Source organism: Muscardinus avellanarius (genome assembly GCF_963383645.1).
Source record: "Muscardinus avellanarius genome assembly, chromosome: 16".
NCBI lineage: Eukaryota > Metazoa > Chordata > Mammalia > Rodentia > Gliridae > Muscardinus > Muscardinus avellanarius.
This window is the reverse complement of record NC_137802.1, coordinates 61,233,209-61,249,087: the sequence shown is the minus strand read 5'-3', so window position 1 is coordinate 61,249,087 and position 15,879 is coordinate 61,233,209. Positions and strand designations below refer to the sequence as shown.

At 39.0% G+C, this 15,879-nt stretch overlaps 1 protein-coding gene across 1 annotated transcript in view; it reads right to left on the bottom strand.

Moving 5' to 3' along the window:
- CEP112 (centrosomal protein 112) overlaps positions 1–15,879 on the bottom strand; it is a gene marked incomplete at both ends in the record, with an annotated part of 477,771 nt that overhangs the window by 421,576 nt on the left and 40,316 nt on the right. Inside the window, 2 exons of the mRNA XM_080714112.1 lie at positions 7,731–7,808; positions 9,900–9,993. Of these exons, the coding sequence (XP_080570238.1) occupies positions 7,731–7,808; positions 9,900–9,993 (172 nt within the window). The remainder of the gene's footprint in view (positions 1–7,730; positions 7,809–9,899; positions 9,994–15,879) is intronic.

The window sequence follows — 15,879 nt, the reverse complement described above, 5'->3', positions numbered from 1 at the left end:
TTAAAAAAAAACATTTTCTAATTTCCCTTGACTTGTTTACCTTTAGAGTATTTAGAAGTGTGTTCATTAATTTCCAAATTATTTGTGGATTTTCCAAATAATTTCTGTTACTAACCTCCAATTTACTTTTCTTATCCAGGAAATTCTAGTATAATCATTATAACTACATTGTAAGGCGCTGGAGAGTGTTGCTGTTTGTTTATTCGTTTCAGTAGACAACCAACGGAGTTGAGATCTGTACAGTTACTACCTCTCCTTCTGCGGACAGACGTTCTGATGTCTGCCCCATGCCCTACGCTTTCACCATGCCAGACGAGCCATGGTCCCTCTGGGGAGTTGATCCTGGACTAGCGTAACAGTTTAAACCATAAATCAGCTCTGTAAAATCTGCCATGAAGTTTTTGGACGTTCCCAATATGCACACCTCGGTGTGAGGCCGGACGTGTGCTGCTTCCTACACAGAACTAGGGATCGTCGCCTCCTCCCGCTTTCCCCAACAAGGCTGGTTCTGAGGCTTTCTTTCTTAGTCCCACTGGCCAGAATGATGAGTTCCCTTCAGAGTCTGCATTACCTACCCTGTCACACAGTTCCATGTGACTGAGCCCACTCTCACAGCAAACCTGACAATAAAAAGATGGACATATAGCCGGGCGTGGCGGCGCACGCTTGTAATCCCCGCGCTTGGGAAGCAGAGACAGGAGGATCGCGCAGGTTCGAAGCCCACCGCGCGCGCGCTGGCTTAGGAGACCCTGTTTCCAAATCAAAATGTAAAAATAGGTCTGGGAGTGTAGCCCGGAGGTAGAAGGGCTTCCAGGAATCCCAGTACCACCAAACAAAAAAAAAAAAAAGATGGACATATATATATAAACTCTCCCCCATGTTCTTTGTGTAAGAGCTATCTTTCTCCAGTTGCTTTCATTGCTGTCACCATACCATAACAGTACAGCTCTCAACTGAGGCTGGCCTAGAAGCAAGGCCAAGGCAGGACATTTTATTTTTAATGCTGTTGTAAGGCTGGGCATGGTGGTGCACACTTGTAATCTCAGCATTCGGGAAGCGGAGACCGAGGAGCGCGGTTCACGGACAGCCTCGGTTACTTAGCAATGGCATTCACAACTCAATGAGACCCTGGGTTCCATCCCCAGTACCTCAAAAAAATAATAAACAAAATTAAATTAAATTAAAAATTTTTTAAAAAAGTATTCTTCTGGCCAAAATGATGGGCCCTTCTGTGAAACTTTGCTTTCCAAGTCCACTATACAACCACCAGAGTTTTGCCTGCCTGGCATCTAACTTGAAGTTAGAAAAGAAAAACAAAAATATAAACAGAAATCCTGGGAGCTCTGTCTGTGTAGTAATCATTCTTCGTGTTTCCCTCTACAATAGGCCGCGTATTATCTACTGCCCCGCCCCCAGGTAGCTGCTGTTTGTATTCTAGCCAGAGGTTTTAGCTGTAGAAGAGTGAGGCTACCATAGACTCATTCCACTGTGGCCAGAAATGGAAGTTTATTTTCACTTTTAAAAGAAAAAAACTGAAGCCGGGCGTGGTGGCGCACGCTTGTAATCCCTGCACTTGAGTAGGATCGCGCAGGTTCGAAGGCAGCCACACGCGCTGGCTTAGGACACCCTGTTTCCAAATAAAAATGTAAAAATAGGTCTGGGAGTGTAGCCCAGAGGTAGAAGGGCTTCCAGGAACCCCAGTACCACCAAAAAATAAATAAATGAATAAAAATAAATAAAAGAAAAAAATTGAAATTTTTTCAAATAAAATTCTGAATATAGTCTCTCTCTCCCCATATACAAACCTTGGGAAAATGCTATAAATGTTTTTATAGCTTTGTATGTTTTATATGAGTAATACTTAATATAAAAAATGAAAAAATATAAAATGTTAAGAAAATAAACACTCATACTTTACCACACAGAAATTATCTGTTAATATTTTGAGAATATTCTAGACATTCTTATATTCTAAAGAAAGTAAGAATTTCTTTTATCAAAATGTTTATCTTTGTACATAAACACCTTTGTAACTCATTTTTATTTGGATAACTGTGTCCTAGTCTCAAAATCCGGTATGTTTTTACTCATTTATGGAAACCACTGGCAAAACAGAAGTACAAAATATCAACATGTTCAACTCAGTTCCTCTCCTAGATCACTACATAATATAAAAGTGGGTATATGACCTAAAATTGCCAAGATAAAACTATACAAAATAGGTGAAATTACCTGCTGATTTAGTGTGTGTGTGTGTGTGTGTGTGTGTGTGTGTGGTACTAGGGGTGGAACCCAGGGGCTTTTCTACCTCCGGGCTATACTCCCAGACCTATTTTTTATACTTTATTTGGAAACAGGGTCTCACCAAGTTACTGAGAGCCTCACTCAGTAGCTGAGGCTGGCTTCGAACCTATGCGATCCTCCTGTCTCAGCCTCCCAAGCTCTGGGATTACAAGCGTGCACCAACACATCTGGCTTTTATCTGCTTATTTAACAGGAATTATTCCAACTAATCTCACTTCAAAGCACTCCATAATGAATGCCAGCTTACTGCCTTTCTCAGTCGGGTCAGTGAAATTACAATAGGATACATCAAAAAGAAGGAAAAAGAAAGGAAAGGAAAGGTGAAAGAAATACAAGGAAAAGAAGGAAGAGATAGCAAAAAACTACATAAGAATCTCGGAATAAATATTATCAATTTAATTATACAATAAAGAATCCTACCAACAGTAATTTTTAAGATAAAACAGTAATTTTTAAATTTTTAAGTAATTTTTAAGCTATGTATTGTCATATTCTTTTTAAATCATCAGTAAAAATAACTATGACTGCAATTCAAAACTTCATGCAATGGAAGCTCTTTTTCTTTTCCTTCTGTTTTGTTTCCAATGCTGGGGATGGATCCCAGGAGCCTTCTACCTCTGAGCTACACCCCCCACACACACCCCTATTACTTTAAAACAGACTCTATTAAGTAGCTGAGGCTGGTCTCAAACCTGTGATCCTTCTGTCTCAGCTTCCCAAATACTGGGACTACAAGCATGCACTGCCACGTCTGGCTCAATGGAAGTTTGTATTGTGTCAGCAAACTAATGTTTCCCATTCAATTCTACACTTGTCAAAGAGGAACAGGGATCCAAATACCTGCTTAATTTGTATCATAATTATGATTTTCATTAATTTTTAAGATTTTATACCCCAGTTCTAAAATAAAATTCATATATTCTAGACACCACAAAGTATTTCTTGGTTCTTCCCCATAACCTTAAAATTGTAGCATATTTATTTATTTATTTTGGGTACTGGGGTTCCTGGAAGCCCTTCTACCTCCTGGCTACATGCCAAGACCTATTTTATACTTTTTTTTTATTTTCGGAAACAGGGTCTCTTAAGCCAGCACGCCTGGCTTCAAACCTGCGGGATCCTCCTGTCTCCGCCTCCCAAGCGCGGGGATTACAAGCGTGCGCCACCGTCCAGCTATAGCATTTTTAAATGTAGAGAAAGCTACAAATAATCCCTAGCTAACATCAAAACCATCAAAACTTCCAACATTTCCTATATAGCTCTTAAGGTAGTAGAATAATTATTTTAAAAAACAATAGAACTTAAAATTTCAAAAGTCAGATAAGGCAACATTTTAAGTATTTTTTTCCAAATGAGTACCCATAGCAAGTGTCACTGAGGTATGACAGGCCAAAGATAATGCCAAAATATTCCGATCCCTCCATCCACGCACCACTCAGTAGTAGCATGCACGTGAAAAAGTAGTTAAATGTACAGTAATTCAACCTGTGACAGTCACACATGAAACCCCTTTAAAAGCTATTGGAGAAACCAGAAAGGGCACAAAGGCTAGTTTGAAACGGTTAAATATTAAGAAAAATACAGGATAAAAATTTAATTACTGGATTTAACAAATAAATCTGTGCCTAAAGTATGCATTCCTAGAAAAAGTTAACATATTTTGGGGCAAAGAGAGAATACATTTTTGAAAAAAATGTATTTTTAACAAATACTAAAATTTCAAATGCTGGAGTATCACATGCACTACAATAAAGGCAATGACAGTAATGCTGGCAATTTAAAAAATGTACCCTGAGGTCTAAAACACAATTAACTTGAGCTTTTAACTGATCTTTCAGAGGAAGAAAGACAACAAAGCATTCTCATAAAAAATAAAACAACAAAATCCAAGCATTTTAATAAACTGAGTACATCACTCATCTCCGCTCAAGAAATATAGTTCAGCTGGATAAATGGATATACACTGTAAGTACATGAAATGCAAGACTTTCATATCTTACACTGTTAGTACATTCTTAGAATAATAAAAATGTTAAACAAAACCCCAAGCGGGACTAGTTCTATAGGTATTACATCAAAATATTTTTTATATTTTAATTTAATTACACAAATGAAAAGTATTCTATGTACCAAAAAGTGTACATCAACAGTTTCAAATGGCTAAGGGCAAAGGCAGGTTTAAAAGGCTAGCGCAACGCCTGTATTTTTCACTCTGACGCTGCTCTCTGGACTGTGGGATTTCCTGTGCTCTTCTTCCATACAGGGAACAGGACTTTCTTCCAATAGCAACCTCCCCTACACCTTCAAATGTGAAAATGTTTTCTTTTGGCTTATGTATCTTCCCTCTTATCAACTCTGCTTTTCTATTCTTTTTTTTTTTTTTTTTTTTTTTTTTTTTGGTGGTGGTACTGGGGTTCCTGGAAGCCCTTCTACCTCCGGGCTACACTCCCAGACCTGTTTTAACATTTTTATTTGGAAACAGGGTCTCCTAAGCCAGTGCGCGCGGCTGGCTTTGAACCTGCGCGATCCTCCTGTCTCTGCCTCCCAAGCGCGGGGATTAACAAGCGTGCGCCGCCACGCCCGGCTTTTCCCTTCTCTTTCACTAACACACTCCCAAAGTTAACAGGGGATCCACATGATTAGTATTTCTTAACCGTTTTCAACCTCCCAATTGGGCCAGCTCCATGAGCCAGACCCTCTCCACTCTCCATCGGCCCTCCTTACCATCTGCACTCTCTGACTGGAGTGGCCAGGTGCGGTGGCACATGCCCAGAATCCCGGCCACTCTGGAGGCTAAAGCAGGAGGATCCCAAGTTCAAGGGCAGCCTGGCCAACTTAAAATAGAAAATAAAGCTGGGCATAGTGACGCATGCCTGTAATCCCAGTACTTGAGAGGCTGAGACAGAAGGATGGCAGGCTCGAGGCCAGCTTCAGCAACTTAAGTGAGGCCCTCAGCAACTTAGTAAGACCCTATTTCAAAATAAAAAATACAACAGGACTTCTTCCAATGCTCCCAGTCAAAATCCAGCTTTTCACAGCCAAGAGCACAGGCCTGCCTCTCTGTGCTTTCCACCCATAGGAATGACGCTAACATCGTCCACTATTAATGTCTGCAAGACAGCCGCTACCTGGCTCCACTTCCTCACACCCAGTATAAACCGCACAGTGCCAGCAAGCCGTTCCCTGGAGCACTGTCTTCATTAAAGGCCATGCTTAGCGGAGAGGTTTTTCCACGTCATAATCTCGAATATAGGGTGCATAAATGGGAAACGAGCAATTGGTAAACTGCTGGTTGAAACTGGTACAAACTTTCTTGAGGAGAATGTATCACAGATACAATGTAACCTAAGAAATCTGACCAAATATGAATCAAAAGATTCAGGTAAGGAATTTTGCTGCAGTACTATTTATATTAGCAACAAATTAGGGGCAACTTAGATGTCCAAAAACAGCACGTCTTAAAGTATGGGATATCTGCCAAGCGTGGTGGCGCACGCTTGTAATCCCCGCGCTTGAGAGGCGGAGACAGGAGGATCGCGCAGGTTCGAAGGCAGCCGCGCTGGCTTAAAGAGTCTGTTTCCAAATAAAAAAGTATAAAAATAGGCCTGGGAGTGTAGCCCAGAGGTAGAAGGGCTTCCAGGAACCCCAGTACCACCAAAAAAAAGTGATATCTGTAAAAAAATAAGTTGATGCTGCCATTCATCGTCATATTTACAAAATTCTTACGCACTTACGTAAAATTTTAAATTTCATATAATATAGCTTATAGTATGACCCAAATTGTTTATTTTTATGAAAAACTATATATAGCTTGACTATCCTTTCTTGAGAAGCTTGAGATAAATATTTCAGATTTTGAAGATTTGCAGATTTTTGGAATACATGCATAGACTTTACCAATTGAGCACCCGAGTCCAAAAGACCCCCAAATCCAAAACTTTTTAAGTGCCAGTGATCCCTGAAAAGCTTTGGGTCTTGGAACATTTCAGATTTTGGATTTTAAAGTAAGGGATATTCAGCCCACATAACAAAACGTTAACACATGTCTCAGTGTGGAGGTTTTGAAACATTTCAGTCCTCTGATTTTCTGTATTTTTCAAATTACAAATTATTGTGTAATAAAAATGATGAAAACATTTTAAATCCTCTTAAATTTTCTCTAAGCATTTGAATGACATGCAGGCAAAGTCGGACAAAGAAGAGGGCAGGACCCTGAGGGCGCACAACAGTCTGCCACTTGAAAGCTGCACGCCTCGAGTTAGCAGGCAAAGCGCCACGCGGTCCAAGGGAGGATGCTGCAACTCACGCCACACATACATCCCAGCATCCAGTCGAGACAATGCACTCACACTACCAAACCTACTCATGCCTACTTCTGCCCTGAATTCCTTCTTCCCCTCTGTCCATCCATCCAAATCTTTCCGTCCCGTCCATCCTTTGGACATGAGCTCCGCTGTCCATCGTGGCTGCCCATTCGCCAAATACCCCTGAGCTCTTTTAGCCCAAATGACTTCCCTCCCCTCCACCTCAGGGCAGTCACATGCTGTAGAGTGAGGTTTCGATCAACAACAAAGCACATATACCATCGTGGTCCCAAAAGATTATACTGGCCCAGAAAAGTGTCCATCATCTGCCTGATGTCATAGCTGTCATACTTGTATCATTATTTTAGAGTGTATTTCTCCTTATTAAAAAAAAAAAAAACTGAGCCTGGCGTTGCAGAACACGCTTGTAATCCCAGCATTCAGGAGGCTGAGACAGGAGGATCACAGGTTTATGGCCAGCCTCAGCTCTCCACAGTTTAGCGAGACCCTGTTTCAAAATAAAGAATAAAAAATAGGTCTGGGGGAGGTAGAATGCCCCTGAGTTCGATCCCCAGTACCACAATAAATACATACATACATACATACATACATACATACATACTTACATACTGTAACACAGTATTCTGCCAGGAGCAGCCTCAGACATCTCATGTCCCACAGCTGTTCATTAGATCCAGAGGCCCACGCTAAGGGACTGACCTGGACCATCGATGTGTGGATGAGCACATCCTGGTATGGTCACACGGGGAGGAAATCGCATCACACGTTTTCTTAGACTATATCCCTGCTGTCTAATGATGCACACATGACTATACTTTCCAGATAATTCACTTTGTATCTTATGATATCACATCTCAGATTATTTAACTATTTATATTTGTATACCTCTTATTTCATCAGCAAAAAAGTTAACTTGCCAAGGACAGAGAATATATTGTATTTCCTTAAAAAGTGATTTATTTTCCCATACTTGAAGTCCTTTCCAAGGCCAACACAATACTAAATAGCTAATATTCAATATTTATGGAACAGGATTAAATTAGTTCAGATGACAATATGATCCTCACACAAATATATACATAAAAGAAATACTGTTTTTACCCCAAGATTCCAACTATTAAGGCGAGCTTCAATATCACTGTCATCCAAAGAAACAGGAGATTTTTTCGAATGAGTTTCCTAAAATACAAAAGAGAAAAAAGGGAAGAAGAAAATAATAAGAACGAAATAATGAAAGAAATATAGAAGAAAAAAGGGAGAAAATTAGAAAGAAAGAAGAAAAGAAAGCAAGACAAAATATATGTCATTCAGAGTAACAAGAGTTTTCTGTACTTATTTGGTAGCGCTGTATTACCCTCAAAGGAGAGGATTATGTTCTAACTAAGCTAGAGTTCTCAATTCTAACTAATGACTGTTTATTATAGTTCCTTAGGGCTATGAGATGCCTTAACAATATATTCACACAGTAACTAGATTTCAAAAAAAAATCATCAAAAGAATATTTTAAAAATTAATCCAGACTCTTCTCTTTAAGTTCTTTGACAAAAAGTTTCAATTGTGGTATACCACAGTAGCTTGAAAGGGGCAGAGGGGACTCTTGAAAAGATGAGTTATTTACTCTCTTTAAAATCACTTAACAGGGAAGTTTTGTGATGATGTCCAAGAAGCTCTTTGTTCTTAAATTAATTCTCACTCATATACTGAGTAAAAAGAGAAATAGGCTTTGGATTTACATCATGAAAATACAATTATGGTGATTCTTCACTTTTTGAAAAATAAAAATTCCATGCTTTTTCCCCTCCTGTATAATTTATATTACACATCGATCAACCAAATTAAAACTATAATTAACTCAAGAAGACCCAAGATCTGTGTCCACAAATGAATAATGATCTGAAACCTCTGAACATTTAAAAAGGTTAAATCTGTGCAAAATGATGACTACCTTACAGCCTAAACACTTTACTTGGAAATTAAATGTGTTGAAACACCATTTTCATGCTTTTAAAAACCTTCATTTCTAACAAATAAATCAATCTACCTATGATATTTAAATTAATGTGAAGTGATGGAGAAAACTGCATTAAAGTCTTCTGAATCATTTACTGTCTCCCAATTTATATTCAACAAAATGTTGTTTGCATTATTTATATATTAAAATCCATTGTGATTCCTACTTGTGATCACTTGTTTGTTTTTTATGCTCGTTTGTTTTTTTCTATGTTTCATTGTGGACACACTCCTTAAATAAGAAAAAGTACCTTACTTGCATAAATATATTGTTAATCATTATTAAAAATGTGCTGCCCTTTCTTTATATTAAATTTTGTTTGTTCCACACTATCACTGATGAAAATGTAGTGAGTTATGTTTAAAGTGATAAGTGCCACACAGCCATGTATTACATATGGTGTCTCATAACTAAGTCCTATAACCCATGGCAGCCAGCTAGGCAGTCGAGTCTATAGTTGGCAAGCGTGAGTTTTTCCTTCACGAAGCTGGTTCAAAACAAATCTGGAGCCGGGCGTGGTAGCGCAGGCTTGTAATCCCCGCGCTTGGGAGGCTGAGACAGGAAGATCGCACGGGTTCAAAGCCAGCCTCAGCTACTTAGTGAGGCTCTCAGCAACTTAGTGAGACCCTGTTTCCAAATAAAATATAAAAAAACAAGGTCTGGGAGTATAGCCCAGAGGTAGAAAAAGCCTCTGGGTTCCACCCCCAGTACCACCAAAAACAAAACAAAAAAAAAAAAAAAAAAATCTGGGCTAACACATGGATTCGTGCTTGTAAGAAAAGCTCACCTTCATCAGAAAAGGAATGAACCCACCTCACTACAAACTAGTCCCAATTTCTTCTTGATGTCATGATCCCTGGGTATCTAACTATTTCCATATGTGTACTTAGTAAAAAGGAAAAAATAGCTACAAAATTAAATGTTTCATGATTATCTATAACCCACTGGAAATGTGACGGGCTGATTAGCACAACTCGGAATCACTAAGAAGCAGAAGGAATACCATGGCACACGCTACTGTTGACATTACGACGTTCACCAAAACCTTCAAGCCTTACGCACTGCTTTTGTTTATGTGTTTGTCTTCATTTTGTTTTGGTGGCGCCAAGGATCCAGCCCAGGGCCTCACCAATGCTAGGCAAGCGCTCCACACCTGTTTCTAAGTAATCACTGGAACATTAACGATATCAAAGTAAAACTGTATGGAAACATCTTAAAACAACAGACAAAAAGCAAACAAAAGAAAAATCTGATCTTACACAAATCTTTGGGGTAATATTTTGTTCATCTTCTCTGTGAGTTGGACTCATAGAATGTGATCTCATCCAGGGCTTTCCAGTGTACTTTTCCCTACTAAGAGACCAAAATAGCATAAATCAAAATTTAAAGAATTCGGAGGACACAGACTATTCAACTTTAGGATTATTATATTTTTTCTTCTGGAAAGAAGATGACAGTTTATATGAACTTGTTTCTCACATTTTACTCCATTTAGATTAAATCATAAGTAAAATGTCAAATAAATGCAAAATTCTTGTTTGCACATTCTGTCTTTAAACAGGACCATAAATAAGCCACATGTAGTTCGATCTTTTCTCCTCCTTTCCTCTTTGCCCAAGCATAGGAAGAGATGAAGTAAAGCAGGCATTCTGAGAGAAGACCATTGTTTTAAGAAGATTAGCAAATTCTGATTTAAGGTAAACCCTTAGAATATATAAAATTTTTAAAAATCATGTATCTTAAAGTTTCAACTCATCTGAAACCACATTAGAAACCATACCTACATCAAAGCATTCAATTAAAGGCCGGGTGTGGTGGCACACCTTTGTAATCCCTGCACTTGGGAGGCGGATACAGGAGGATCACTCAGGTTAGACCCTGTTTCCAAATAAAAGTATAAAATAGGTCTGGGAGTGTAGCCCAGAGGTAGAAGGGTTTCCAAGAACTTCAGTACCACGAAAAAAAAAAAAATTATTCAACTAAAAATATACCACAGTAATTCAGGTAAATAGTAAGAAACTTGGCTAAATGAATTTCACTAAGAAGGCTCTTCTCTAATATAAAATATCATACAAAAATGCCATTCTCAAATATCTTGTTTTAAACTGGAGTCTCTCTTAGATGTTGTAATTCAAGCTACTTCAGTGAAAGTCCATGGTTATAACATGTATTCTCTAAACAGCTGCTTCAAGAAACTGACCAGCAGAAACTGATCATTACAGAACAGACCCCCACCCAAGGTTTCGATTTCTACATTTTCAGTCACTCCCAATCAAATACATTCTGAAAATATCAAATAAAAAATTCTATAAACAAATCATGTTTTAAATAACTTCTATTGCAAAAATTATAATAACTGTCCTGCTTTATTATTCGTTAGCATTATTAATATCTTGTGCTTAGTTGACAAATTTAATTTCATCACAGGTATATAAGTGTTTATGTGGAAAACTGTCTATACAGGTCCGTGCTGTCCACAGTTTCAGGGTCTTGGAATGTGTCACTTGCTGCTCTGTAATGAATCAAAGTGACTCTCGAGCACACATCATATCAGAATTTCCTTCATAAATGTATGCCATACTGAGTATTCCCAAAAGATAAACTACTCGCTCAAAAAGACAATATCAAAATTAATATTATTTCAGCTGGGCATAGTGAGGCATACCTATAATCCCAGCACTTTAAGTTCAATCTCTGCAACTCAAAATAAAAAATAAGAAGAACAGGGGATGTAGTTCAGTGGTAGAGAGGCCCTGGGTTTAGTCACCAATATCATAAATAAACCAATCACACTAACACATTTTTGGAAGGAATACTGATAAAAATATCATTGCTTACGTTGATTACCAAATAATGTAGAATATCTGAATAATCTGTCCTAAGGAGAGTTACTGATTTGCTATGACCCAAACGGAAACCTAGATGTTCATAGTTAAAATCAAGTTCATAATTAAAATCAAAACAAAGTAGTTTTTTGAGGATTTCATCTGTCAATACCCTTGAGTGACACAAGTCTTTAAAACTCAGTATATAAACATTCCTCTCAGAGACAAGAAATAGGTAAAACCTTACCAGGAAGGCTCACTATCTCACTAACATGTGCGGGGAGGAGGGGCGTCTGGAGAGAAGCAGACCAAGGGCTGTGTGTGTCCGTGTTTGTATCATGTCCAACCTCACTGTGATGTAAAATCACAATGTACCAATAAGAGTATACTTCAAAAGGATAAGTAAGTCAGGCTGAGGAGGCAGCTCAGTGGCAGAGCACCTGAGGTCCTGGCACCATAAAAGAAGAATAAAAGAACCAGTGAGCCCTGCCATAATATTTAAAATCAGAAAATGCTGGAGAAATGTTAGAAAACATAAAGAATTCAGCAAGTAAGACCAAGAACACTTAAAGATTTAAACAACCTAATTACAGTAGAATTCAAGTTAATAAGGACTTTTTCAGTTCATAAATTTTCTAATAAATGAACATATAGATTACTTATTTTTGTATAAAAAATACACAGAGCCAAATATGGTGGCACATGCCTATAATCTTAGTACTTAGGAGACACAGACAACTCAAAATTTTAAAAAAGTACAAAAAACTGAAAGTATAGCTGGGAAGTAGAACAGCCCTGGGTTCAATCCCCAGTGCAAAAAAAAAAAAAAAAAAAAATACACGGACTAGTGCTCAGAAAACACCTGGATCTGCCTTAATACAGCAAATAATAAAACCTGAGTGTGTGTGTGTGCGCACATACACATACGTGCACCTGTGTATATACACGTACACTTGTGTATACACATGTATGTGTAAATGACATGGGTCAGGAAAGCAATCTTTGTAGATTTTCTACAGAGGAAAACATACCAAGAGTGTGTGCATATATGAATGTATCAATTAGAATCTCACTACCACATATAATTACATTACACCAATAATATTCTTTTTAAACAACTCAGTACATACAAAGAGGTAACCTGATATACTAAGAAGTGGCCTATTCTTTATGAATTTATTAATCATAAAAAGAGCTCTACTTAAAAATTGAAAAATGTTTAAATATTAAAAGTGATTCTCCTCATAGAAAATATTAATATAAAAGAGGCCTGAAACATTTATCTATTTACTTCATAGGGTGCATACTTAAAATAACACACTCTTTTGATTCAGGTATAGCTGACCCTTCATAATAAATTTTCAAGTTTTGGATCCAAGCCCTAGCCTGTCATATATTTTTCAATCAACTATAAGCTGACATCTCCTCTTCCAGAAAGTGTTCTAAGTGAGGTTGACAGTGATCTCAAGCACATGAGTCATAATCTGTCTTTACCCTAGTTGATCTCCCTAAAATATTAGGAACAGTGTTTTAGAGCTGCCACGTTGATGGCTCCATGGTTCTTCTATGAGTCTCATTCTGCCCTTCTGCCCTTCAGAAATATCCTACACTGTAACCTTCACTAGTTTTTCTTTCTCTACCCACCCCACAGATGCTGTAATCTCAGGGTTTTGTATCCAACCTCTTTATTTTCATTTCACGTGACTTTTCTGGGTGATCCAATATACTATTGTTTTTTCAAATAATAAGGAGAGACTTTGCTAACGAAATCTCCATCTCCAGTCAAAATTGCTCTCTTATCCTCCAAATCCATTACAAATACAAATTGAATCGCCCTCCCTCCAACGCAACATGTCCAAAACTAAGCTCATTAAGTTGCCCCTAAATCATGCACCAAAGAAAGCCAAGCAAAGCAAAGGCCGTGCAGAAGCCAGTTTCTAATGAAAGCAAATGAGCCAAGTACAAGAGGAGGTCAGGATCATTGCTGAAACCTGCCTGGCACAAGGAACAGAGGGTATTAGGCACAGAAGTTTCATTTCTTGCCATGAGACTGTCTCCAGCTGGAAACACAATTAACTTGAACTCAAAGTAAGTACAAAGACAGCCTCCAATTCACAGTGATGAGGCTAGTGGTTAGGGTGAACAGTGCACAGGAGGGTGGGGAAAACAGCAACCCCAAAGAGTCCCTTTATGAATAACGAGGGTTCCCTGCCACACAGAATAGCGAGTGTCTGGAATCGCTCTGGGGACGTGCTCACAGTGAGCCCAGGATGTGGTGCTTGTACCAAGTAGGAAAGGAAACCGTAGATCAATTAATTTCAGGACCCCAAATTAATTTGAAAGAAAAAAATCAATTTTCTTTTAAATCAGTTTGAAAGAAAAAAATCAATACCTGAGTACCCTCTCTCTCACCCTGTATAAGAGTTAACTCAATATAGATCAAAGTCTTGGAAATTAGATGAGAACCTTCGAAATTACTAGAGGAGGGCATAGGTCCAACACTCCAACATATAGGCACAGGGAGAAACTATCAAAATAAGATTCCCAAAGCTCAGGAAACTAAAACAAGAATAAGTAGGATGGAATTAAACTAAAAGGTTTCTGCTCATCAAAGGAAATCATCAAGAATCTAAAGAGAAAGTCTACAGAGGGGAGAAGAACTTAGCAAGCTATTTCTCTGATAGAGGACTAATACCTAGAATATACAAAGTACTTAACACTAAAAAAAAAAATGCAATCAAGAAATGGGAAATTGAAATAAATAGACACTTCCCCAAAGAAGAAATACAAATAGCTACTACATACATGAAAAAAACGTTCAATATCATTAGCATTCAGGTGGATGCAAATCAAAACTACACTGAGATTCCATCCAATCCCAATTAGAATGTCAATCATCAAGAAGTCAAACAACAATAAATGCTGGCAAGGATATGGGAAAATGAAACTCTTTTACACTGTTGGTGGGATTGCAAATTTACGTAGCCCCTATGGAGATTCCTCGGAAAATGGGAAATGGATCCACCAGGTAATCCAGCTGTACCACTACTGGGTATCTTTCCAGAGGAACTGAAATCAGAATATTATAGTAATATATGCATATCCATGTTTATAGCAGCTCAGTTCACAGTTATGAGAATTGTAGAAATAAATTATGAAACCAATCTAGGTACCCATCAACAGATGTATGGATTACAAAACTGTGGGATATACACACAGAGAATTATAGTAGAATTATGGAATTCTACTCAGTAATAAAGAACAAAATTATGTTATTTTCAGGAAAATGGATGAACCTGAAAAACATTATGCTAAGTGATATTCGCCAGTCACAGAAAGTGAAGGGTCGTCTGTTTTCTCGCATATGCGGAAGCTAGGAAGTCCTCGGATTCCAGAGGGGCTCCAGATAATCAAGGAGAAACCCCAGTGGAGCCAGGGCGTGGTCTCGGGGAAGGTGGGTGGGAGAGAGAAAGAATCAACAAGGGAACCAAATCCATTGGCCTTATGTACATATGTGAGGATGCCAATGCCTACCTCAACATCCTGTGTGGCCAGGGAGGAAGTGGGCAGGGAGCTGGAGAAAACCCCGCGAGGTGCTGTGCGCATGTGTGTCACTATCTCTAGGAACCAGTAAAAGCATAAAAATAAAATACAGGTGCTGAAATCTTCAAAAAAAATAAGACCAAAGAATGGCCAATAAAATATCCTCCTCCAACACTTAACTATTATAGGAGGGGATGCCAACAAGACAGCAGAACACAAAGCCCCAGGCCATCTGTCCTCCCACAGACACACATTCAACCACAATATACGGACCAAGTTTCTTTGGGAGACATCCAGACACCAGAGGAGAGGCGCCTCTACCACAGGTGTGCATGAAGCCCACGGCACTGAAGCAGGCAGGAAAACTTGTGGCATCCTACTGCCATAATCCCTCCTCCAAATGGAGCAGAAACTCCCCAGCTCCCTCTATTCCTTGGGGAGAAAAGTAATGCCCTGAACAGGATGTCCACTGTTCTGACTTCCCAAGGCTACCTAAGGGTCTGATGTCTATATTACCTGAATCTGACATCTGACAGGAAAGAATTCCAGGTCGGGATGTGCCGCAAGCAGGGGCCTGCAACTTTGAACTAGTATGCAATCGTGGGCCAGAGCCCTTCCCGCCAGGGCGGCACAGAAGTAGCCGAAGAAAAGCTCCATATCTGAGCTTCTCCCTGTGGAGGGAAAGTTGGAGCAACCATCCACCCTCTGGCTGTTGGAGGAGTCTGCCTGAAGGACTGGATTCTGAAAGGATACTGGCAGGACCAGGTACTCGAGATGCCTGGGGGCCGCTGAGAACAAAGGCAGTAACCTGAATGTGTCCGTGCTCAGAGCCCAGTTTGGCATAGAGGACCAGGCAAACTCAGCCCATGGT